General features: G+C 40.1%; 1 protein-coding gene across 1 annotated transcript; it reads right to left on the reverse strand.

Moving 5' to 3' along the window:
- Positions 1–1,740: 1,740 nt before the first annotated feature.
- Positions 1,741–16,049, reverse strand: LOC139730811 (centrin-3). Its single transcript, XM_071641680.1, has 5 exons — positions 15,942–16,049; positions 9,171–9,306; positions 8,461–8,575; positions 7,789–7,980; positions 1,741–6,940 (listed from the first exon to the last, which is right to left on the reverse strand). Exons 1-5 carry the CDS (start codon positions 15,956–15,958, stop codon positions 6,897–6,899), a joined length of 504 nt encoding a protein of 167 aa, XP_071497781.1. The 5' UTR covers positions 15,959–16,049; the 3' UTR covers positions 1,741–6,896.
- Positions 16,050–25,782: the final 9,733 nt, after the last annotated feature.

Below are 25,782 nucleotides of genomic sequence, written 5' to 3' on the forward strand. Positions count from 1 at the left end.
GAAAGGATTATAGCAAGGAAACAGTCATGTGTATTTCACTTTATACCGGTACTTGCTTTGTTGCTTGCAAGACTGAAAATGTAGGAAGTAAAAAGATGAATTTCCACTTTTTATACAGGTTTGTAATCATGTACACAATTTCCACACACACACACACACACACAAATAATAATTAAAAAAAATAAGTGGCCAGTACGTAATAAGTCTGCCGTTTCACATGTTTATTTATGTAGCAACCTATGTGCATCCATTATAAACAAGAATCGTTACGAGAAAAATATTGTGATCCCTAGCATGTTGTCATTCTAAGGTTTGTCTGTAATACAATACTCCGTGCTATTTGTTACACTTTCAGAGACTCCAACCCAAAGTACCTTCTGATCTGGAGATTCTCCCGCCTGAAACCCCAAGCAAACGGGAGACTCCAAGTTGATGTGTGCAAAGCGCGAAATTCCCAGGGTTCTATGAGATGCTCTCTGGTGCTATCTAAGGTTTATTTTTTCAACATACGATAGAAATATGTAAGAAATCCTTTCCAACAGGAGACAAAGAGCCAGGGCGGGAGAAATTAAATCTCAAACGGGAGAACGGGAGATTTTGCAAAAATGGGTTTTCGGCAGGAGATCTCCAGTCGAAAACGGGAGAGTTGGAGTCTCTACACTTTCGAGGGCAAATCATACTGCACCCCTACAATACATGAACCATACCTTCTCTCTCTCTCTCTTAACACATAATGTACTGGTACACCATAGACAAGGACACCAAGGTTGAAGAGCTGTTTGCAAGTCTTATTTACAAATATGCAATATGCATATATACATTCCATAATATTACACATCCTTACCACCCAACAAAGACAAAACGAACAATAAACACCTAGAAGAGCTTTGTTTGACAATCTTTTAACAATTGCAACTTGGAATAATTGCGGTCACCAAGAACAATTTCATTAGAAAACAAAATGTCTTCAGCATACACCGTAAAACCAGAAATGTTCACATGCATTTCAATTTCCTGAGTGCCAAGATTTGTGAAATTAAAATACACGCAAAAGTTCTTGTCTACACTACATGCACTGAATGCCAGTGGCAGTTTGCAAAAATTTCATGCTTTGAAAAAGGCTGCCGGCTCCAATTTACAAAAATTTCATGCCGCAAACGTTTCTTGCTCTACAATTTGAATAAGCATTTTGGTTGTTGTTCTGGTAACAGCAATGCTTGTGGCTGGTACAAATGTAGCTTGCAAAAGTTTTCTATGAAACAGAGCCTGGAGGTTCTGATGCATATGCCCTCCATTTCAAATCTTGAAGACTTGTTAAGAAATGACCCAATTGTAACTCAATAAATATAATCACTGATTGAAAAAATTACAAGTACAAAACACAATCTATACACATGTTCTGTAAAAGCTGTTATTTTCGCAAGGGTTTGATTTTCACGAATTTTGCGAATCACAGTTGGATCGCGAATTGAACACACGAAAATGTCTTGATGTGCTTGGATGATAGCGCATTTACATTAGTGTACCGTCAATTGCGAAAATAACATCTCGCGAAAATGTCTATGACCTAATTCGTGAAAATCTGTATGCGAAAATAACAGCTATGCAGTATGTATAAAATCTGAAGTCTCAACGTGACACATGTATTTACTCCTGCAAATACATGTACTATTAACTGTTTTCACATTTACATTGTGAGACCCACATGAGTACAGAAAACAGGCCCGGGTCCCCCTAAATTTTTTGGAAGTTTCTAGATATATGCATTGGTATAAATAGAGAAATTAATCCTCACAAGTTTATTTCACCTACCCCTGAAATCAGAGTGGACTTTACCCAGTCTCTTCAAATTCTGAGAAAAATGCCTTCATCACGATGGATGTGGTTTTGAGCTCCACACTTTCATCCCTGCATCCATTGTGACTAGATGTGTCATTTTTCCCTTCCTTCAGTGCTGTACGAGTGTGATCACAACCACCCCTCGATCCCCCCTGGGGTGGGGCTTTAACAAATTGGCGACCACAAAGGGACTGGTGTGTTCATGCTGATTTACTACGATCCAGATGGGTGACATCACCAGTCCAGTGACACGCATCCTCCACTGAGGGGCAGATGTTGATGGGCGCATTCAGGTAGGTGGTAGATAGTTGGTTTGTAGGTCCTGAGGTTAAGGGTTGTGGGTAGAGTCAAGTTTGGGGCAATCGAGTGGGATTCTCTGACCCAAGGGAGTACAGGAACCAAAGAGCCACCAGAACGACTTACGCCATGGCCGAGCAACTGCTTGCAAGCTACCAAGAGGCTATCGACCTCCTCAAGGAAGCCAGTCCTGACGCACTGCTCACGCTGGACGGGAGGAGAGTAAGATTAGCCTTCTTCGGAAAATACGATTCTTGAATAGCGAGGATGTGGAGAAAGAGGGTGATCAGGGGGTACAGATTTATGTAGACATTGCCACCATCTTGAAGAGCCAGGCCAAGGAGCGGGATGAGTCAGAGAGCAAACCCGAGCCAAAACCCGAGCCAAAGCAAAGCACATCCTCCATCAGCCCCCCCCCCCGGAGTCAGATCCATTTGGTCAATTTTGTCCATGTCGCCAAACGCGACTTCAAAATATCGGGCCAAAATTGCGAACCTGGACAAAGAGATCGACTGTCCTTCTCCAGCCACATCCACCAAATAGAGAGTGGAGTAAAAAAGGGACATGCGGATGAGGACATCGTGGAGGCGGTCATCCGTGCCATGGTACCAGGGTCAGCCCTCCGGAGCTACTTGGAAGGCCTCTCCGACCTCACCCTCCCGGTGCTGAGACGGATGCTCACGGCCCACTTCCAGGAGAAGGGAGCAACCGACCTCTATCAGCGGTTATCCGCACTCACACAGGAGCATAAGGAATCGGCACAGTCCTTTCTTGTCCGGGCCCTTGACCTACGGCAAAGGGTGATTTTTGCCAGCAAAGAGGTGGGGTCGGGACTAAAATATGACCAGTCCCTGGTTCAAAGTATGTTCCTTCACACTGTTCTCACGGGGCTGCGAAGTGAAGCAGTGAGGAACGAGGTCTGCCCCCTCCTGACCGACCAAGGAACGACAGACGAGGAACTCTTCGAAAGACTGAATAAAGCTGCCGGACGGGAGACAGAACGACAGCAAAAGTTGGGTACGCCCTCCCGCAAAAAGCCGTTCAAAGTATAGATGAAGAGACACCTAACGAGACACAGCCAGCCACTGTAAAATCTAAACCAAGGGAGGGCACACTTATGTCCGAAATAGCAGAGCTGAGGGCAGGAATGGCTGATGTTGCCCTTATAAAGCAGCAGCTATCGGATATAAGGGAGACCATAAGAAATGACCAGACCACTCGCAGTGACAGCCGACCAAGAGGAGTACGACGTGCTCAACTAGTGTCAAGGGTTCTCATGTTCATACAAAGGTATTTTCAGGTGAGAAACATGGTCCACATATCAAAGCTGGTGAAAATGTATCCAAGTTAAAGAGAAAGACGGATCACGACCCTGTGCCTGTACCTTCGAAGAAATCGGTTCATAGCACTTCGTCCATGTCTGCCACAAATGTATTCTTTCCCTCATTAGTGAAGAGTGTTCAATCTCGTAAGGAACAAACAACTGGCAAATCTAGTGAACACACCTCCAAGTCTAAGGTATCTCAAAACAGTGAAGCCACCAAGAATAAGGCTGGGGAGATTTATGATGAACTGAAAAATGATAGAAACAAACTTTATTGTCTCTTTCTGCAGCACACAATCCCCCTTCTTAACACTCTTAACCTAAAGCTTCAAAGAGATGAGCCCCAAATCCACTTGCTGCATGACCTTCAGCAGGAACTGCTACGCAATATCTTGATAAGGTTTGTGAAGCCAAGTGTGATTTCTGCTGCCGCTCCACTTGACAAGTGTGGATACCATCCAACTCAAAACCAGCGAGAAGATGATGAATTGATCATTGGCAGTAAAGTTAGGCTACTATGTACTTCGTGAGATGCCTCCTACAACGTGTGATGAGTTTTTCACAACGGTGAGCCGATACTTCATTTCAGTCTGCAATTATATCACAAAGACTTTTCCTTTAAATGATGAAGTGCTGATCAATGCACAAGTGGCAGACATTAGCAAGAGGCAGGAGTCAAAGTTTGCCAGTGTGGCATTCTTTGTGCACAAGTTCCATTACATGGAGGACTCCAGCGATGACCTGGAGATCGAATTTGGTAATTTCCAGGTAGATTCCATAGAGTCTGTTTCTTTACAGCAGAGATCAGATGAAGCATGGGTTGTGATCTCACAGATGACTGATGAGACATCAGGAGAGAACTGTCTAAAGTATAGCAACCCTTGCCAAAGTAATGTTGGATATCCTGTCTCTGCCCCATTCAAATGCAGAGGACGAGAGACTCTTCAGCCTAGTACGGAAAAATGTGACTGAATTCAGACCAAACATCTCAAAAGCTGTCCTCTCTGATGTCCTCACTCAGAAGGCATACTCACAGTCCAAGAACTTTGTCTGTCACAAGATGGTCTTTGATGAAAAGACTTTGGACAGGTGCAAGAAGGCTGCAACAGACTACAACAAAAAATAAAGACATATTTTTAAGGCAACTCTAGCCTTTCAATACAATTGATCATTGGTAGTTATGTGTTGGCTAACATACATGAACATGTGCAAGAATGCTGCAAAAGAGTGAAAAGACTACACATGTAGCAACATATAAAGACATGTGATTGTGAGGGAGTTCATCCAACATTTCAACACTTCAATGTAGAGTTGACAGCAACTAATGAACTTAAAGGTGCAAGAAGGCCGCAAAAGTCTATAGCAACATATCAAGACATATTGATAATGAGTTCATCCAGTCTTTCAATAGAACATACAGGTATGTATAATAATGTTAACACGATGCACTATCGCTTGCCTGTGGGAGCCGCGCTTGCCATCATACAGAAAAAAAAAGCGTCATGCCAAAAAATTACTGATTTTTAGCCTTATGATTACTGATTTGTGCTCTGGAAGGTTGGCATCTCTGCCTCCTGTGCTGTAACCCCATGCGGTAGCAGACGACGAAGATGACGACGACGACGACCTACTCTGACTCCGAGGTCAACCACCGCAGGGAGATCGACAAGAACTGTGAGCACCACCCAGAGAACGAACTTAGCATAAGTATTACTAATGAGTAATGAGCTCGTACCGATACACCAGTCAGAGGATTTAGAAAGTTTATGTCTGGTACCGAACATTAGAGTATTTTATTGAAAATAAAAGGTTCCTGATATGAACGTCGCAGGGAGATGCGCGCCTCCCTAGGAACGTGACCCGCCCAACCTAGAGGATGGATGAAAAATAGATAATCTAGGCAGTTAAGAAGAATTCTTGCGGTTAGGTATCAAAATAACCTGACAATGTTCTGTACGTTAGATGAGGTAATGATTGGTGGAAATATGATTGGCATAACTAACAAATGTGGTGCTGCCAAAACAGGTGCTCAGAAGGTTAAGCCTTGCGCTTGTCGTTTGTCAAAAAAAAAAAAAAAAGAGAATTTCAGAAGCAGAATGCCAAATAACCAAGAGTGAAGCTGGAATTTTTGTACATGTTGAGGACGACATCTTTTTTGGTGGGGAAGGATGTGAGGCCCACAAGAGTACAGAAAACAGGCCCCCCTAAATTTTTTGGAAGTTTCTAGATATATGCATTGGTATAAATAGAGAAATTTACCCTCACAAGTTTATTTCACCCACCCCTGAAATCAGAGTGGAGTTTACCCAGTCTCTTCAAATTCTGAGAAAAATGACTTCATCACGATGGATGTGGTTTTGAGCTCCACACTTCCATCCCTGCATCCATCGTGACTAGATGGGTCATTTTTCCCTTCCTTCAGTGCTGTACGAGTGTGATCACAACCACCCCTCGATCCCCCCTGAGGTGGGGCTTTAACAACATCTTTCAGCCCTTCAAAATTTCTACTTAATTTCACTATCAGTTCCAGCTGTATTAGACATAGCAACTGTGTGAAATTTGAGCCATCTAATGATACCGCAATCATAGAGGAAGTAAGTATTTCTGAGTTTCCTCTGGCGTCGGCAAAAGCAGTAATCAAGAGTTTGTTAAAACAATATACATGTACGTTTGACTATGATGTGAGTGTGAATGAACATTAACCCTGAAAAGCTGTCATTTAGGCACACAGAAATCACATCTTCCAACCGAATCATTCACATAGGGCCCGAAAAAAAAAGTTGAAGATTTGGTTAAGGCTGACTTGAGTGACAGTTATAACCCAGATTAGGGGCAAGTTGCGACTCGGACACTAACTCGAGTAAACACTCAATATGTGTGGATGACCGTCTCTCCAGAGGTCACCCATGATATATTGCTTACACAGTCTGCATTGTATTGGCTACTGTATATCACATTAATTAGCCCTAACTTTCATGTCAGATGACATCTCGTAAGGGAAATATTTAGACTAAAGGGTGCTTGACCGAGTTAATAAAAAACCAAAAACATTATATCTGCCTTTCTGTCAAACAGTGAAAGACTATGCAACAAATCTGGTCAAGAAACAATTTCCCTCACCAACCTACACGTAAGTGAGATAGTAAATATCAAAGAGTAATTGGTATCTTGGATACTCATCTCACTCAAAGGAGAATACATTTTTTTCTAGCTTATGCTCGAAGATTCACAGTTGTGCACACGGCATGAAAAAAGATGCACAAAAATAGCCAAAACATCACAACACACTTGAACAAGTGGAAAGAGAAGCAGATCCACCCCACTTGCAATCACACGACATTGGTCCCTCCTTTAAGCAGCAAAGGTCACAAAATATTGTTCATATAATCCTGGGATAGTCCAAGAGTCACAGTTCTCTCTGCTGGAACGATTCCCGTCACGTGTCGCCGGTCATGATGGCAAGAAACTCCTCTTGGTTTACTAAAAATAAAAAGAAGAAAAACACAAAAAAGTGGTACTTTTACCAATTACTGAATCATGGTGCTCATGCAATAAATCAGCAAACTGAACAAATACAGAGATTCAGTTTGATGGCAGTATTTTCAATCAACATATAATACTACATTTGTGATGGTTTTCTCTGACTCTCATCATTGCGTGTGAAATTATCAATGCTGTAGCAAGAAGGCACCATTCTACGGGGGAATATTGAGGTTTGATACAGCGAGAATCTCCTTACCACTATAATGCGGAAAGTCATTGGGAGCAAAGTTCTTATATGCTAACCTTTGGCAATGTGTGTTTCGCCAACTACAACGTAATTCTTGGGACTTAAAATAAAGAAAAACAGTAATGTAATTTGGTGCAGATGTAGTGCAGTACAATTGGCCACCCAGATGAAACTAATGGCACTGCAGATCATGAGGTTTCTGAATTCAAATCAATTTGCTTTAAAAAGTAAGGTGTGACCTTGCACTCGACTATCAAAGTGCATACTTCTGTTGATAATATGTACTTATCCATTCATGTCTAATCATGTCTCTGTGTTGTGAGCTTGAGATACAGTGAACTCCCATTCATAACGAAGTCCTCGAGACAGGTAGTTTTCTTTTGTTATATCAAAATTTCATTATAACCGAACAATTAAACAATTAAAAGCATTGGGCAGATAAAGTTGCAGCCTGAATTTTTACTTCATTGCAACCGGAATATTGTTATAACGGTTTTCATTATAACTGGAGGAAACTGTATTCAATGCACATTATATTTAATTCTAAACCTTGCAAATAAAGTATTCTTTGCCCACAAATCTCCTGATATAAACTCACTCTCTCCGTCGCCATCCTGGTCAAACTCGTCAATCATGGCCCTCAGCTCTTCGTCCGTCATGTTTTCCCCCAGTTCTCTGGCAACACGCCTTAGGTTCCTCAAGCTGATCTTGCCGGATTCATCATCGTCGAAGAGCTTGAAGGCTTTGACGATCTCCTCCTGGGGGTCACGATCCAGCATCCAGTCTGTGACTGTCATAGATGGTATAGGGTGAAGGGGATTTCACAACATTTACCGGTGGAGTTGGAAAAGTCATAAATACAGTGGACTCCCGTTATAACGAAGTCCTTGTGACCAGCAGTTATCTTTTGTTATATTGAAATTTCATTATAACCGAACAGACAAACAATAAAAAAAACATAGTGCGGATAATGTCGCAGCCTGAAATATTACTTTGTTGTAACCGGAATATCATTGTAACCATGTTCATTATAACAGGAGTGCACTGTACCAGCTATATGCCATGTGGAATAAAAGGAGAACATGGTAACCATTACCTGTCACAGTGCACATAAACAAAATTTCTGACTCAACTTAAGCCATTCGGCTCAGGTGAGCTAAAAAAGTGCCAATCTCTTTCCTATTTCACTCTCTATCTTACAAACTGGGACAGTGTTTTTCACAATAACTGGCTGAATTTGAGCGTTTAAAAACATGTACGTAATACTTACTGACTTCATTAAAATCTTCAAATGTAATCTTCCCAGTCCCTTCTCTGTCGTAATCTTTGAGAACCTTCAGGACATCTGCTTTCTTCACATCAAAGCCGAGAGCTTTCATAGCCACCTGAATCATATAAGGAACAAACAATAATAAGTCTCAACAGAAATACTCCTCCCCTCCTCCTCCTCCTCCTCCTCCTCCTTCTTCTTCTGGTTAAGTCTTCCTCCTTCAAAAAGCTGAAGATTCTTGCAGACTGTGTTATTTACATTATAATATAGTTTATTAACAGATATTTACAAGCAAATAACAAATATGAAGAATGAAGACTAGTCACTTTGATCAACCATTCTGATGCTGAGCATGCAGGGTTATTACTTTTCAAAAAACATACAATGAGGTGCCACAATAAAAAGCTGTTGTGCATGACAAGGAAAATACATGCATTGTATACTTTGCCTGTACTGTGTACGTCGAATATTTCACAAGGTCTTTATTTTCGCGAATTTTGCGAGTCAGGTGCTATTCGCGAAATTAAAGATACGTTAAAATATTGACGCTGATCCTGATATGAATGTGACATACGCGTATACACTTCTCCAATCAGGACACAGGACACAGGACTCCACAATCGTGAATTTAACCACTCGCGAAATCGTCGGGAATTCCCGATTCATGAAAATTTAGACTCAAGAAATATATGGCATATACAGTATCCTACCTTTAACTCGTGATAGTCTATAGCTCTGTCTTTGTCTGTGTCGAAGAGGTCAAATGCTTCTTTGATTTCCTGCTTCTGCTCTTCTGTCAATTCTCTCCGTTTCTTCCTCTTGGGCCTCTCAACCGCAAAATCAGATCTGTAGTAAGACCACATGGTTAATACATTCAGGGACAATGTGAATGGCAAAATTGTGGAATCTGCCACTTCTTGATCCATGTGTGCATGTCTTAAAGGCATAATTTACCATTTGCAGATGAAACAAAAACCCAGCATTAGTGCTTTAGTGCTTTAAAATACCTGGTAGTTCTAAAATGTGAGTTAGGGATAGAAACAACCACTGTAAAAATTTGAGTTGGCAAAATGGATGTTAAGTATTGTTAAATATACAAAATGTGAACAATAGTTATGATAAAAATGTTTCCCGACTAAACCATCTACAGTTAGTTGATTGAGAAAAATACAGATCTCCTTATATTCTACGCTTTATCGCAAAAATGTTATATGATGGGATATTTTGTGGTACAACAGACCTACACGTATGCATAAATGTCACACATGTGTATCTTCATATTTTTTTTTAAATAACTGTTCCCAGAGGTAAATAGGACCTTTAACAGTGTTCAAAAGTTATGGAGGCGATCGGAGGGGAAGGGGGATGTCCTCATTCTACACAAAGGAGCTGTCACATTTTTAAAATTAAAATTCAATGATCTGGTGCACACTTTTGGTGGAATAATGGGGAGATGTTCAATCAAAAAATAAAGAAAAAGAAAAAGAAAAGAAGAATGAATATTCAGGGCAGTATGAATGCCTACATTATGGTATTTGTCACCTTTTGTTCCATGTCTGTGTATCATTTTACTATGTACTAAGTTTATCCAGATGGACCAAGCTGACGAAAGGAATCTGTGGGATGGGTTGTCCCTCCCACACAAGGGAGCTTTGCAATTTTAGAATTGAAATTCAATGAACTAGTGAAACCCTAATCAGTAGACTCCTCTACATTTCTTTTTTTTTTTTTTAAGGTGGAATATTTGGAGAATATTCAGTCAAAAAATATTTACCTTACTACCAGTCTTTGATTTAATAATGTTGACTGTACTTACACATTGTGAGATAGAAATCTAGTACGATTTAAAGGGCCAGTGGAAGAATTACCATAGGCTAAATAATTGTGATTTAAGTCACCACTCACATGTGCACATGTCTTCATCGGCAGTGACAAAATGAACGGCGAAGAATTAAGTATGAAATTGGTGGTAAAAGAAACCATGTTAATGCTAAGAATAATCAGTATTGGACATTGGCTGCTGAACATGATAGAATTTGGGCTTGGCTGGGGATTTAGTTGTGTAACCTGTGCTATATGGGTGAGTTGACTAGCAACCTGAAACACAGGTAAAAAGGTAAGAAAAGAAATGTGCATCTATCTACATCACCTACAAAGCTCTGACTCTCTCTAGAATCTATACGAAAAAGAGATTGAGGAGAAGATATTTAAAATCCAACAGTGTTCAGGATCATGCTACCTATGCTCGGCCTCGGGACTCGTGTACGTATGCAACTCCTTGCGGAACATGACCTGGGACTAAGATCTGTACACAGTGTACAGTGATTTTGAATTGCAGCTAGCATCACATGTAAAGTTGAATCCCAAATCATTCTGGAGATTATGTGAATAGTATTAGTAAATGAAGTGAAGAGAGGAAACAAAATAGGCAAAGAACTAGGAACTGTAAACCTAAACAACTGGTGATTCCACGATCGAACTCTCAACCCCATCTATTCTCATATTTCCCCCAAATGGCAAGAGAGTGGAACAAATTGCCTGAAAAACTTCAATAACTTCAACAAACATCAATAACAAGCACAAATACTTTCAAAACAGCTCTACAAAAGCATTTGCATTTGGACTAAATGACACTCCAGTCACAGTCACGTTCTGAGTGATGCTCAACCTGAGCTTTTCAGAGTAACAGATCCAGATCCAGATCCAAAATTGATGGAATATTATAAACAGCCACTGTTAGTCAAGAAAAAGCTGAGGTTTAGAATGCATATTAAATTCAGGAGTGTCTTCACCACATGTTCACCACTGAGGATCTTTCCAGTATCCCAGAACTTCTAATGCCGAATGAGAATGGATATTCCAATGATTAATATATCTCACTTGATCACGTTGATGCATTGATGGATTAAATTTATCTTGCTTTCACATACATGACATAGCAATGATTAGCATGAAGTTTGATAGACCTAGTAGAACGAGTCCTAGACACTCCACTCAAACATCAAAGATGCCGTTAAAAAATAAGAAACTGCCTTTATTGATCTTGATCTTGATCTTGATATCCTTGATGTACAAACGCCTGGTGTGGCTATCCCGTACATGTAGGTAGCAATATATGCTTGAGTCGGAGGCATATCTTATTCAAACTTAATATTTTCAAGAAGGTCTTTAAATTTTTGGATTGTAGAAGCTTCTCTGACATTATCTGGGAGGTTGTTCCACTGGGGGATTGTCCTTGGGTATAGAGACTGCCGGTAGCAGCTCTTATTTGCTCTTATATGGTCGTACACAAATTTCTTGGAGGAGTGTCGTGTGGTTGGTTTTCTCTTGGTTAAATTGGAGCTTTGCAGATGTTTAATATTGCTGGGGATTAATCCTTGGGTCTCTTTATAGATGATGAGAAGGCGAGATTTGATTCTACGTCTCTCGAGGCTTTCCCATTCCAGTCGCTTCATCATATTTGTTACACTAGCTGATCTGTCATAATTGTTGCATGCAAATCTTGCAGCTCTTTTTTGGATCTTTTCGATTGCTTGTTTGTTGTTTTGTTGACTTGGGTCCCAAACTGCGTGACAGTATTCCAAGAGTGGACGTACCAGGGTGATGTAAGCTATGGCTTTGGTTTGTATGTCGCAGCTAAACAAATTCCTTCTCAGCAGACCAAGCTGACGGTTGGCTTTGTTGATTACTTGGTTGATATGCATGGTCCAAGACAGATCCGATGCCAATTCAACTCCAAGGTATGGGTGATGATCGACTCTACTTAGTGTGTTGTTTCCCATGGAGTAACTGAACTGAGGGGGTCTTGATTTGTGAGTGACAGTCATAACGAAGCATTTGGAAGTATTGAAGCCCATCTGCCACTTTTGTTCCCAGGCCCGAAGTGTGTCAATATCAGCTTGGAGTGAAGTTTGGTCTGAAGAGGTTTCAATCCCACGATACAAAATACAATCATCCGCGAACAGGCGTACTTTAGATGAGAGGTTACTGGGTAGATCATTAACATAGGTGAGGAACAACAGTGGCCCCATCACTGTGCCCTGTGGAACGCCTGACTTCACAGGTAAGGGTCCACTGGTAATCCCTTCCAAAAGAACTCTCTGGTGGCGGTTGTTTAGGAAATTCTTCAACCAAACATGGATTTTGTTTCGAATTCCAAAATATTCAAGCTTATGAAGTAGACGATGATGGGGAACTACATCAAAAGCTTTTTTAAAGTCCAATATTATTAAATCAACTTGGCCCCTATAGTCCAAAACTTTCTGTATGTCGTCGATCAAGCCTGAAAGTTGTGACTCACACGACCTGCCTTTTCGAAAGCCATGCTGCTGATCAGCTAAAATTCCAAACCTCTCGAAATGTTTCATGATATGGCCATGGATGATGTGCTCGAGTAATTTGCAAACGATCGAGGTTAAGGAGACTGGTCTGTAGCTCTGTGGTTGGGAACGATCATCTTTTTTGTAGATAGGTGTTACATTCGCGGTGCGCCAATCCTTGGGAAGATCACCGGTAGAGATGGATTTCTGAAAAATCTTTTGCAGAGCTGGGGCAATGCTACCTGCACAGGCTTTAAGAACCTTTCCTTGTATTCCATCAGGACCTGCAGCTTTATTCGGGTTGATATTCAAAAGCAGTTTACGAACTCCTTCTTCAGTTATCACAATATCATCTATATCCGGGATATTACTACCGTCTAGGTCTGGTATGTTGTCATCTTCGTCAGTGAATACTGAGCAGAAGTATTCATTAAATGCCTCTGCTTTCTCCATTGCCCCTGGGATGATATTACCACGGACTTTGAGGGGTGGAATTCCACTTACTTCTTGTCTCTTAGCCTTAATAAATTTCCAGAAAGGTTTAGGGTTTTCGGTTCTTAGGCTGGCCCCGATAACATCTCTCAAGTAGTTCTTATATGCCTTCCTGGTTCTCCTGTCAATACTTCTTCTCAGTTTCTTGAATGCTTCTTGGTCAGTGGGAGACTGTGACCTTTTCGCTTTATTGTAGAGTCTCTTCTTCTTTCTGTAGTCCCTTTTGAGTGATCTGTCTATCCATGGGTATGAGAAACGACTTGAGGTCATCTTAGAGGGGATGTGTCTTTGAACTGATGACTGAAGGGCTGTTTTAAAGTCAGTATAGAGTTCCTCCATACTTGAAGAGGAGATGCGATCGTGAGTGAGGGATTTGTTGAAATCTTCCATGTCCCTGTTGATTTCCTCGAAGTTCGCCTTCTTGTAGATGTAAACTTTCCGCTTGGGTGGTCTGTTAACTTTGGGCTTTAACACAGCTTCTATAATCACCATATCATGGTCACTAATACCATGGTCCACCTTCACAGATTCTGCAGATGCAGGGCGATTTGTGAAGCACAGGTCCAGTATATTCTCTGCTCTTGTAGGATCTTTAACAAGTTGTTGTAGGTTATTGTCATTCATGATATCTATCACTTTCCTACTCACTGCTGGGTACTGGCCACCAGGTTTGAAGACGGCTGATTCCCAATCAACGTGTGGTAGGTTGAAGTCACCAAGGATCCACACGGAAGCATTCTTTGGAACTCTTGATAACGATAGTTCCAACTCTTCCAAGTACTCTAAGTTTGACGAGGGTGGTCTATAAAATGCACCTATGTACAAGGGTGGTATTCCTTTCACGTGGATTGAGACCCATATAATTTCTGAGTTTGTTTGGAGATGTGGCTCTTCTGACGCAAGGAAGGTATCTCTTACAGCAATGAAAACTCCACCACCTCTCTGATCAGTCGCTCTATCTCTTCTGAAAACATTGTAGCATGATGGAAAAATTTCCCCGGTAGAAATAGAGCTGTTTAACCAAGACTCAGTCCCGATTACCACATCTGGGTTCTCACAAGCCAATACAGCTTCGAAGCTCAATAATTTAGCTTTTATACTCTGACAATTCAAATTAATCATTTTCATCCGTTTTGTTAACTCAGGCTTCTGTTTGTTCCTTCTTTTATAGTTGTCCTTGGGATTGGCTCCTGCATTCTTTCTGCTAAATACTGGAGTCTTAGGTTTTGGGTTTGGGCTTGATGTTTGAACAGGTTGTCCAATGTCTAGGTCTTGCCTATCATCTGATGAAACGTTAATGGCATTACTTGGTAACTGGGTCAATGGGTCGAAACTGTTGGACAGTTCTAACTTGGTAGCGCTTAGAGAGAAAAACGACACATTTGGGTTTCCACAATTAGAACAGATCCAAGAAAAAGATGGATGATCTGACAAATAATCATACATGTCATCACTCATTTTCAGGCATGAAGCGTGAAACCAACCCTGGCACTGTTCACATTCAACAGCTTTCTGTCCCCATTTGGCTGCTTTCTTACAAATTTCACAAGGGTACTTTGGTTTACGGGGGCCAGGATTTAGTTCAATATCACCTGACAGCAAAACATACACAAAGGCCATAAGTCTAGCCCTCTTCACACTCAACATTGTTCTTGGTGATTTTGACTTCAACAAATACAAAGAGTAATGGAACATGCTCACTTGGTTTTCTTGCTTGTATAATCTGTGTTGCGAAAAACTAAGGGCGGAAGATGGTGCCATCCAGTTGTCACTGAAGATATTTGATTGCAGATTTTCTCTGTTGACACCACACTCATGTTCAGCTGTGCTGCTGCTGGTTCTAATAATCAGGCTGAGAATCATTACTAGGGCTGGGATCCAGAATGACTGTAAAATCGCCATAATGCAGGCTGTCGTTGTTCATAAAAAATACTCCCAAAACAAACACTTATTTAATAACCATACAAATACTTTTATTACAAAAAATGTTTAAAAACATCCCACAAGGCATAAAATCCAAGATGGCGGTCGGCACATATGTTGGCGCGTTACTTGTTGGATGCACGAAAATTTTGATTGCACTATCACACACGTGAGGTCGGTCCGTAGAGCTGTGTTGCTTGAGCTTCCACCTCAGAGCAGACGTTGGTCCAATTTGTAGGTCAAAATTTCTCGCTAATTTCTCACACATAAGGATAAAAATCCATCACAGATGGATCAGCATAGTAAAAAACACTATAATATCACCGATTAAAACGCAGATGCCTCGAAAAAAATTAAAAATTTGATAGGATTTAAACTGCAATTTGCAGAGCTAAAAAATATGCGTCCGACTGTCAAGCATGCATAGCGATGAAGAATGGTCAATCTGCTGGGCCAGACAACTTGCATCCACATGTTCTAAAGGAACTAGCTGATCTAGTCAGTGAACCTCTACTAGCCGTTTCTGATGATGACATTGCATTGTAATCGGTAAGTTTAACATGTACGTTTTACAAATTATGTAAATTAACACCAAAAACTATGAATGGGACTGCACAGAGTGGTTCTGCTGTGCACTTGATTGCTAGTGCGTGCAGCAGCGCAGCAGTTTCCATCACCTTCCATTTCAGTTACTTCAATTTCAGTATCAGCCTAAGATACGAATGCACACTAAGTCGGCACACCTACCTCAATGATAAACTCATCTTGTAAACCTTGGATGATCGTTATGACACGCCACAGGAATGTTGCTGTTCGAGGAAGGTGTTCACTTGTTCGAACTGGAAATGGCGCTCGTCATTCGTATTTTTTTTTCGTACGAACATTTACATGTAAGCAAACAAGGCAGTAGAGGGCGGCAGGACCAACTTACTGATTTGAAGTCCCGATTTGAAGTACTAGTACAATGTTGTTGTTTTTGTATGTTTGTTGTTCTCGTTTTTGTTTGTTTTGTTTATGGGGATGTACTTGATTTTGTTTGTTTTTGCCCTTAGGGTAGTCATTACGCAGTATTCTTTTCTTTTCTTTTTGTTATCCTAATTCAAACGAAGGATTTTTAAAAAGTGAAATACATAGCATGGGCGTCACCAGGGGGGGTGCGTTGGGTGCGAACGCATCCCCCTTCAGATCCTAAAAAAAAAAAAAAAATCAGTCTGCACCAGGGACACACACACACACACACACACAATCGTCGGCAAAAACAATTCGCACCCCTGGTTCCGGCAGCATTGATTTTATACATATCTATTAGTACTAGTGTGTTTACTATTTATCGAGCGTACTGTACATCCGTACGATACGGAGCACTTATACACGTTTGCATGTATATACGTGTGCTACTTACAAGTATGTAGGGTCTATGTACGTTACTTCTGACCAATCCATATTGCCAGCCCAAGAGCGAGCCTTAGCTTCATTAAAAAAAAAGAAAAAAACGGAGGGGCAAGCATATTTTAGTTTTGCCCCCCCCCCCCCAATAATCAATAATTCCCGAAATGAGAAGATTTTCTTGCTTTTGAAAGAAATCAAAAATGTTGCCCCCATAAAAATATTGGAAGGCAAGCGCACCATTTGCCCCATCCCACATAATCATAAATCCCGCGATGAAAAGATTTTCTTGCTTTTTTGTTAGAATTCAAGAAATCTGCCCAATTATTTCACCCAAAAGCAGTGGCGTAACTACGGAGGGGGGGGGGGGGGTTGCGCCCCCCTCCCAATCCGCTGGTAAAAAAAAAAAAAAAAAAGATTTACCGAAATAGTAGTTCCAGTGTTAGTAAACTGCTTTTGAATGAAAGGGTGATCCAGATATAAGATATTTTTCTATGATTTCTTTTAACCATAATTAAATAGGTATATAGTGTGAAACATTGTTCACAAAGCCCGGACCCGACAAAAGATTGTGATTCCTGGTTGGCATTCTGCATATAAGCAGGATGTGCGCATCAGTGTAGGGGAGAGCGGGGAGAAGTGGGACATTATTTCAAGTTCGCCAATTTTCTTCTTATATCTTTTTATAGAAGAGATGATTACATTTCCTTTTGGGCTTGCATGAAGGTTCATATGGTAGGTTACATAAAGAGCTATAAACTGGGGGTGGCACTGTTCTCAATTTTCTGCAGTTAATGAAAAGAAAAAACCTTATTTTGGGGGAGAAGTTGACCCACCCGTGGGTAAAGTGGGACAACGGCAAGGGAGAAATGGGACGGTGTTGGTAAAGTGTGACATCCTATAGAAATGTCGGAAATGTCAAAGTTGGAAGGCGTAATGAAACATTGGTAATGAAAACAGTCAAACATGCTTTAAAATTATCTCTGTTTTAACAAAACAAGTTTGAACGACATGTTTGAAAATCTCAACTTTTTTTTTACATGTAATGCTATTATGAGGGACAAATGGGACACGTTGTCCCAATTGTCCCTCACATGGCATATACATAAATATGTACGACTGCTCAGTAACCATGCAGGCATTTGTCAAAAACAAGTTATATTAGTTGCATATCAATAAGGCTCACCACCAGCTTCAATTGTGCCCTTGAAATCATGAATACAAAGACAACAGGTTAATTAACCTGATTTCAAAAAAATATCATATTTTGGGGAAAATTTTCAATAGCATTTTATACATACTTAGAATTTGCCGAACTGCATGGCTTTCTTAGTGTGATGTATGGTTGTTGGGGGCTTATTGTAGATATAAGCCAATCGCTGATTGGTTGAATAGTTTTTGATTCAGAGAACGTGTCCCACTTGACCCGCGTCCCAACTCACCCCGCTCTCCCCTACTCAGTACATCCGAACGAAGAGTCGCTACAATGTTGCGCAATGTGATGTAGAATGTACACATTTGTACCTTACGCTCGTTATATCAAAGCTAGATCATTGATTTTGCAGTGTTGCTTTACATACTATATAAAAATGTCTTGCATTGCCAATAAAAAGGCTTGACCTGGGCTAATTCCTAACTTTTCCATGTATATAATACACACACACAAACAAACACGCACAATTAGTTTAGGGGATGCTCTAAAGTGCAGATTTTGGACATCCTTTCCCCGCTTGGTCACTTCGACGCCACATCGCTGGTCATACCTCCCCCAGTCATGAACATAAACCCACACCCTTGACTACCAGTGGCGGATCCAGGAGGAGGGGCGCACCGGGCCCCCCCCCCCCTTTAATTTCCAAAGCGAAAAAATAAAATGAAATACCTGCAAACCGCAGTTTTTGGAAAGTAAAATGTCAAAATTTTCAAGCGCGCTCGCTCCTCTCGCTCGCATTTAGTCATAATGCCATTCTCCTGAAGCTGCTGCCAGTAATTGTCGGCAGTTGCGCCTGGTGCGCCCCCCCCCCTTAATTTCCAAAGCGAAAAAAATATAGCTACAAACGGCAGTTTGGGGACTGTAAAACGTCAAAATTTTCAAGCTCGCTCTCTCCGTTCGCTCGCATTTAATTGTTATGTAATTCACCTGATGTTGCTGCCAGTAATTGCCAGCAGTTCCGCCCGGTGCCCCTCCCCCCTTAATTTCCAAAGCGAAAAAATATGGCTAAGAACGGCAGTTTTTGGACTGTAAAAGAGCATAATGTAATCATTATGCTCTCCTGATATTGCTGCCAGTATTTGCCAGCAGTTGCGCCCGATGCGCCCCCTTAAATTCTAAAGCGAAGAAATATAGCTACAAACGGCAGTTTTTTTGTTTTTTACTGTAAAATGTCAAAATTTTCAAGCTGGCTCGCTCGCTCGCTCGCATTTAATTGTTACGCAATTCTCCTGATGTTGCTGCCAGTAATTACCGGCAGTTGCGCCCGTTGCGCCCCCCACCCCTCCTTTATTTCCAATGCGAAAAAATATGGCTCCAAATGGCAGTTTGGGACTGTAAAATGTCAAAATTTTCAAGCTCGCTCTCTTCGCTCGCTCGCATTTAACCTGATGTTGCTGCCAGTAATTGCCAGCAGTTGCGCCCGGTGCGCCCCCCTTAATTTCCAAAGCAAATAGATATGGCTACAAACGGCAGTTTTTGGACTGTTGAATGTCAAAATTTTCAAGCTCGCTCGCTCGCTCGTTCGCATTTAAAGGGATAGTACAGTATTGGTGGAGATGAGAATTGGGCTTTTAACTTTTTGCGAGATACCAAGAAAACACTTATGATATAGTACAGAACATACCATTTTAAGAGGAATTCAAAGTTTATTTGATGAAAATCGGGTTTGGAATGACTGAAACATCCAAAAACAAAGTAAAACAAAGCGATCGTAATAAAGTGTGGGTCCCACACTTTACTAGAATCGCTCTTTTTTGGATATCTCAGCCATTTCAAAACCAATTTTCATCAAATAAAGGTTGAATTCCTCATAGAATTACATGCTCATTCATATTTCATAAGAGGTTTCTCATTATCTCACCAAAAAATGTTAGAAACCTGAAATGAGGTCTCAACCAAAACTGTATGATCCCTTTAATTGTTATGCAATTCTCCTGATGTTGCTACCAGTAATTACCGGCAGTTGCGCCCGTTGCGCCCCACCCCTCCTTTATTTCCAAAGCGAAAAAATATGGCTCCAAATGGCAGTTTTGGGACTGTAAAATGTCAAAATTTCCAAGCTCGCTCTCTTTGCTCGCTCGCATTCAATCATTATGCAAGCAATTCTCCTGATGTTGCTGCCAATTATTGCCACCATTCATGCCAGTTGCGCCCGGTGCGCCCCCCCCCTTAATTTACAAAGCAAAAAAAAAATATGGCTCCAAATGGCAGTTTTTGGACTGTAAAATGTCAAAATTGTCAAGCTCGCTCTCTTCGCTCGCTCGCATTTAACCTGATGTTGCTGCCAGTAATTGCCAGCAGTTGCGCCCGGTGCGCCCCCCTTAATTTCCAAAGCAAATAGATATGGCTACAAACGGCAGTTTTTGGACTGTTGAATGTCAAAATTTTCAAGCTCGCTCGCTCGCTCGTTCGCATTTAAAGGGATAGTACAGTATTGGTGGAGATGAGAATTGGGCTTTTAACTTTTTGCGAGATACCAAGAAAACACTTATGATATAGTACAGAACATACCATTTTAAGAGGAATTCAAAGTTTATTTGATGAAAATCGGGTTTGGAATGACTGAAACATCCAAAAACAAAGTAAAACAAAGCGATCGTAATAAAGTGTGGGTCCCACACTTTACTAGAATCGCTCTTTTTTGGATATCTCAGCCATTTCAAAACCAATTTTCATCAAATAAAGGTTGAATTCCTCATAGAATTACATGCTCATTCATATTTCATAAGAGGTTTCTCATTATCTCACCAAAAAATGTTAGAAACCTGAAATGAGGTCTCAACCAAAACTGTATGATCCCTTTAATTGTTATGCAATTCTCCTGATGTTGCTACCAGTAATTACCGGCAGTTGCGCCCGTTGCGCCCCACCCCTCCTTTATTTCCAAAGCGAAAAAATATGGCTCCAAATGGCAGTTTTGGGACTGTAAAATGTCAAAATTTCCAAGCTCGCTCTCTTTGCTCGCTCGCATTCAATCATTATGCAATTCTCCTGATGTTGCTGCCAATTATTGCCACCAGTCATGCCAGTTGCGCCCGGTGCGCCCCCCCCCCTTAATTTACAAAGCAAAAAAAAATATGGCTCCAAATGGCAGTTTTTGGACTGTAAAATGTCAAAATTGTCAAGCTCGCTCTCTTCGCTCGCTCGCATTTAACCTGATGTTGCTGCCAGTAATTGCCAGCAGTTGCGCCCGGTGCGCCCCCTTAATTTCCAAAGCAAATGAATATGGCTACAAACGGCAGTTTATGGACTGTTGAATGTCAAAATTTTCAAGCTCGCTCGCTCGCTCGCTCGCTCGCATTTAATTGTTATGCAATTCTCCTGATGTTGCTACCAGTAATTACCGGCAGCTGCGCCCGTTGCGCCCCCACCCCTCCTTTATTTCCAAAGCGAAAAAATATGGCTCCAAATGGCAGTTTTGGGACTGTAAAAATGCCAAAATTTCCAAGCTCGCTCTCTTTGCTCGCTCGCATTCAATCATTATGCAATTCTCCTGATGTTGCTGCCAATTATTGCCACCAGTTGCGCCCGGTGCGCCCCCCCCCCCTTAATTTACAAAGCAAAAAAAAATATGGCTCCAAACGGCAGTTTTTGGACTGTAAAATGTCAAAATTTTCAAGCTCGCTCGCTCCCCTCGCTCGCATGTAGTTGTTATGCCATTCTCTTGATATCGCTGCCAGTAATTTGTCGTTTCACATCGTCATTCCATAATCCATTTAGGGGGTACAACCCCCTCTGGCACTTCCACACCCTCCCACCACCGTTGCTCGCTCCCTCGCATACTACCCCCCCCCCCCCCCCCCCGATGAAATCCTAGCTACGCCGGTGCCCTTTCCCCGCTTGGTTTCCCTCAAAAAACAGTAAAAGTCTAGGGATTGAGAGCTTCCTATTTATTCCAAATGTCTGTCCAAAAAATCTCGTAAAAATTTAGTGTCAAAACGCACCCCCCTTGAAAAAAAGCTGGTGACGCCCCTGCATAGTTTTCTTTGTGGTAGGCCTATCATCCTCTTGCTTACGTTTCCAATAGACCATTTCTGTTAAAAATGTAGGTAACCCAAGTAACCTATCATTATTATTTTTTAAGAGTATGGATACTTTGTTGTTGCTTCTGCTACAGCCCAGAAACCTGCTCCCTCCCTTCGAGCTCTTTGCGAAGGAATTCACTTAGTTGTACAGTTGCTATAAGCATTGCAACTTATCATTAAAGTGGAAATCCATACCAAAAACAAATAATATAAAAGAAAGAAAAACATTCCCTACAGAACGTTGCAAAAATGAAAAAAAAATCAGAAAAGAAATAAGGAAGATATAACTATTTCAAATTTCGCATATTTTGTTTGTTTGGGTTTTTTTTTTCGGAAAACATTTCTTGACCAGTCCTTATGGATATTCAAATGAGCAAGTTGATAATGTCATGCATTCACAATTTTTCATGTGTGTTTTATAGGAAATTCGGAAAATTTGTTATTTTTTAGATAACACAGACAAATGCATAATCCCATGATACCAAAGTATTTTATTGTTTGTATTGGTTCTTATTCATTTTGAGTGCCTTCAAGGCAAGTTCTATATTTATACAGTTGAATTATGAGATGTTTGTTATTTCTGTTTAAATTTTCTTTAACAAGATTGTGATGGCATGACATCATCAACATGTGTAGTTGTATGTTCATAATGACTGGTCAAGAAGTATTTTCCGAAAAATTTCACAATGTCATAATTTCCATATGTCTCATCTAATTTTATTCATTTTTTGCACTGTTGTGTGGGTAATTCTTTCATCTTTCTTATGAAATTTACAAAATTCTACACATACAACTTTTGTGAACAAAGAATAAAATTCAGTGCATTGAACTGTTTGTTAAGATATGACACAGATGAAGTAGGCCTTACTGTTTTTCAGAATTTCTCCTAAACACCATGTGAAAAGTAACGGGTATAATCCCTCTTTCACTGTTTGGACAGTTTTCAGAGGGTTATAGACTCTTACTATTGTCTGAATTTCTTGAGTTCATCTTACACAGATCATTGGAAGAACAAGAAAATAATGTGGATGATCACGTCTTTTAGTTTGCACTGCACTTCTCGTACTTAAGAAATAATGAACCCTTGTCACAAACTTGTGCGAGCATTGAAAAGGGAACTATAAACCAGCTGTACAGTGATTATGGTACCCTACCCCAAAATGTGTCTATTTGTGTGCTTATATATACATATATATGTATGCATATATATATATAATATATATATATATATATATATATATATATATATATATATATATACAGTGTATACATATATGTGGGTGTGGGTGTGTGTGTGTGTGTGTTGTCAAACATTCTTTCTTGTGTTAATAAGTAATGTCACATGGAAAGCCTAGGTTGAATTCTGGGTTAAGCAGGCCCAGACACAAGGCACAGACGAAATATATATACTGTATAAGTGGAAATTTTTGCGGTGTTGAAATTTTCGCGCAACCCGAAACTAGCCAAAAATAAAGGCACATGAACATTTTAGCTTGCCATATGTTCCAGTATTTAATGACTTGATTCCGCGGAATTAAAAGCACGCGAAACTCTTCTAACCCCACCACGCGCGAAAAATTAGTTGCGCGAAAATATCCACTTTCACAGTAAACAATGCATATATGTATGTATATATATGTATATATTTCTTTGCTCAGTTTTCACTATACATATATATATATATATATATATATATATATATACATATATATAAATATACACACACATGTACATGTATGTACAGAACAGTTGTACTCAAGCTCATGCTGTCAATATCAAGAGTTTATTCTGACACACACATTTTCGGGCCTCCTTGATAAAGATTTTGGATTTTGAAAATTTGTGCATCAGAATAAACTGTTTATATTGACAGCATGAGTTTGAGTTCTGTTCTATTTCAGATTTTAATTCTATCAACACGTTGACTACGATTTACTCTCTCTCTCTCTGTCTATGTGTGTGTGTGTGTGTGTATATATATATATATATATATATATATATACATATATATATATATATATTGTATACATGTATATATGAAGAGTTTGTTTGCAAAAACCGATAAGTCCATATTTGTCAAATGGAGATATTTGCGATTAAAGGTTAAGAAAAATAAAGAGAATAATAAGAAAATTTTGGCTTCTTTTGACCATAACTTCAAAAATATACCTTTATATGTAGTGACCAATATATCGTTTAAAAGGTATTATTTTGTACTTTATGACAGAGACCGTACTTCAAAATCTTCAAAAATGGACTTGCCGGTTTTTGCAAACAAACTCTTCATATGTATACACATACATATATACAAGTATTATGTATATATACTGTATATAAATGTACACATTACATGAACTTGTATGTATTTACATATACATACACACAAGTACTATATATAGTACTTGTGTATATATAACATGTACTTATTGTCCTGCAGAAGTCCAATAGCAATAGTCAAATAGGCAGAAATGGCAGCACACACACACACACACACACATACATACACACACACACACAGAGACTCCAACTCTCCCGTTTTCGACGGGAGATCTCCCGCTGAAAGCCTATTTTTACACAATCTCCCGTTCTCCCGTTTGAGATTTGATTTCTCCCGCCCTGGCTCTGTGTCTCCCGGTGGAAAGGATTTCTCACTTATTTTCATCGTATGTTGAAAAAATAAGCCTTAGATAGCACCAGAGAACATCTAGAATCCTAGGAACTTTGCGCTTCGCACACATCAACTTGGAGTCTCCCGTTTGCTAGGGGTTTCGGGCGGGAGAATCTCCAGATCAGCAGGTGCTTGGGGTTGGAGTCTCTGCACACATACATACACACTCAAAGTCAGCAGCAAAGCATGTCTCCTGTTAACATCAACTTGAAGGTATGCTAATTCTCTCAAACATTGCCCAGTGGAAGTTTACAATGACAGAAGCTTGTACAAACTGATTAAGATGGTTCCGGAAGTGAAAATGTTTAATAATGTTTTTTTTTTCTTCATACAATGGTCATACCTTTAAGGTATCAGATTTCTCATTATGTACAGGCTTGCTTTTAAGAACCATCAAACAATTGTTTTTTTTTTCATTTAAACAATGTTTTCTTATACATGTATATACAGAATATTCTGCATTTTTAAATTCTTTTTTCCTTTCTTTCTTTTCTTTTTCTTTCTTTTTTTGGCAAGTCATCTACTGAGCACTGGAAGGGAAAGTGTACAAGGCATGGATCTCAGTTTCAATCACAAGTTCACCTGCACTGCTTTTCATGTGAAGTTTTATATGCCCCTGCATATTTACAATGAACACATGTCCATGTACCAAATTTTCAAAGGGGTACATGTGTAATGAACAAACAAAAAATAAATACTTTCTATATACAAACAGTATGTACAAACAGTATGTACAAAAGTACTGAATACATCATCTTGCTCGAGTTGGCTTCAGTAAAGCAGTACAGGTAAAAATGTGTTACATTTGTCAGATTGTCATGACAACATGGCAGACAATTTCTTCCTCATTGAAAATTCAGCAAGTGGGGATTTCAAGGAAAAATTCATTCAAATCATGACTATTGGGTGAGTAGCAATGGTGGTAGTTTACAATGCTGCAATATTGCATCATGGAAATAACACCTTTTTTTGTGCTTTGATCATCATAAAAGAAATTTACAATTACACTGTATATAGATTTCTTCTTTTTCTTCTTCTTCTTCTTTTTTTTTTGGGGGGGGGGAGAGATGTTTAATTAACCATTCTTGGTGCCATGTTGTCACTTCACATATGAAATATTATATGCATGGCACAGTTTTGGCAGGATCAGGTGCATTCAAGCTGACTTCCAAATTCACAATTGAAACACAATGAACCATTTCTTACATGTCAAAATGTGTTGGGTCATTGCGATTTCACAAACTTGTTTTGAAACTTGTGCCCCGTCAAACACGAGTGGACAGTGTCTCTTCAGTT

The sequence above is a fragment of the Diadema antillarum genome, unplaced genomic scaffold, assembly GCF_040938485.1.
Source record: "Diadema antillarum isolate AM-2024a unplaced genomic scaffold, OU_Dant_1.0 seq00000338_RagTag, whole genome shotgun sequence".
Taxonomy (NCBI): domain Eukaryota; kingdom Metazoa; phylum Echinodermata; class Echinoidea; order Diadematoida; family Diadematidae; genus Diadema; species Diadema antillarum.

Coding starts and splice junctions, on each gene's coding strand:
- LOC139730811 (XM_071641680.1), bottom strand. Junction 7,981..8,460: donor TGAAGATTTTAATGAAGTCA/GTAAGTATTACG, acceptor CATCTATGACAG/TCACAGACTGGATGCTGGAT. Junction 6,941..7,788: donor CCAGGATGGCGACGGAGAGA/GTGAGTTTATAT, acceptor TTTTATTTTTAG/TAAACCAAGAGGAGTTTCTT.